General features: G+C 48.8%; 1 protein-coding gene across 1 annotated transcript; it reads right to left on the bottom strand.

The window, feature by feature from the left end:
- Positions 1-26: 26 nt before the first annotated feature.
- Positions 27-350, bottom strand: T265_12387 (hypothetical protein; the record flags this gene model as incomplete). Its single annotated transcript, XM_009179933.1, has 1 exon — positions 27-350. The coding sequence occupies one exon, from the start codon at positions 348-350 to the stop codon at positions 27-29; it is 324 nt and encodes a 107-aa protein (XP_009178197.1).
- Positions 351-416: the final 66 nt, after the last annotated feature.

Below are 416 nucleotides of genomic sequence, written 5' to 3'. Positions count from 1 at the left end.
CACACACACACAAGCGGGTGACCGATTTAAATGAACATACTCTGGCCCAGAAAAACGCTCATTGTCGAATCCTGACTACCGTAGTCTGTGGAGGAATGTTTGGCGGCTGCCAATTGAACACAGTCCGGCAGGAGTGCGGAGAGTACTTGACGCAAAAGCCTGAGAAATTCACCACCCTTTCGGGAATGTGTGGAGACAGCATCCGCTTCGCCCATATCCAAACGCGGATCCAAATTGATAAGCCGGATTGAGAGCGAACACCAACGACGAAGAATCCTAAAGCGGGTAGCGAAACAGGGTAGGAGATTGCGATAGATTTGCACACCAAAGTGTATATAAGCGGTCAGCATCTACCAAACTCGCTTCATCCTGATAGGAACCAAATAACAAGCCTACAAAACCTGGGCATACAAGAG

This window comes from Opisthorchis viverrini (assembly GCF_000715545.1).
Source record: "Opisthorchis viverrini unplaced genomic scaffold scaffold25988, whole genome shotgun sequence".
NCBI classification, from domain to species: domain Eukaryota; kingdom Metazoa; phylum Platyhelminthes; class Trematoda; order Opisthorchiida; family Opisthorchiidae; genus Opisthorchis; species Opisthorchis viverrini.
The sequence above is the reverse complement of the archived record's forward strand: the minus strand, read 5'-3'. Positions and strand labels throughout refer to the sequence as shown.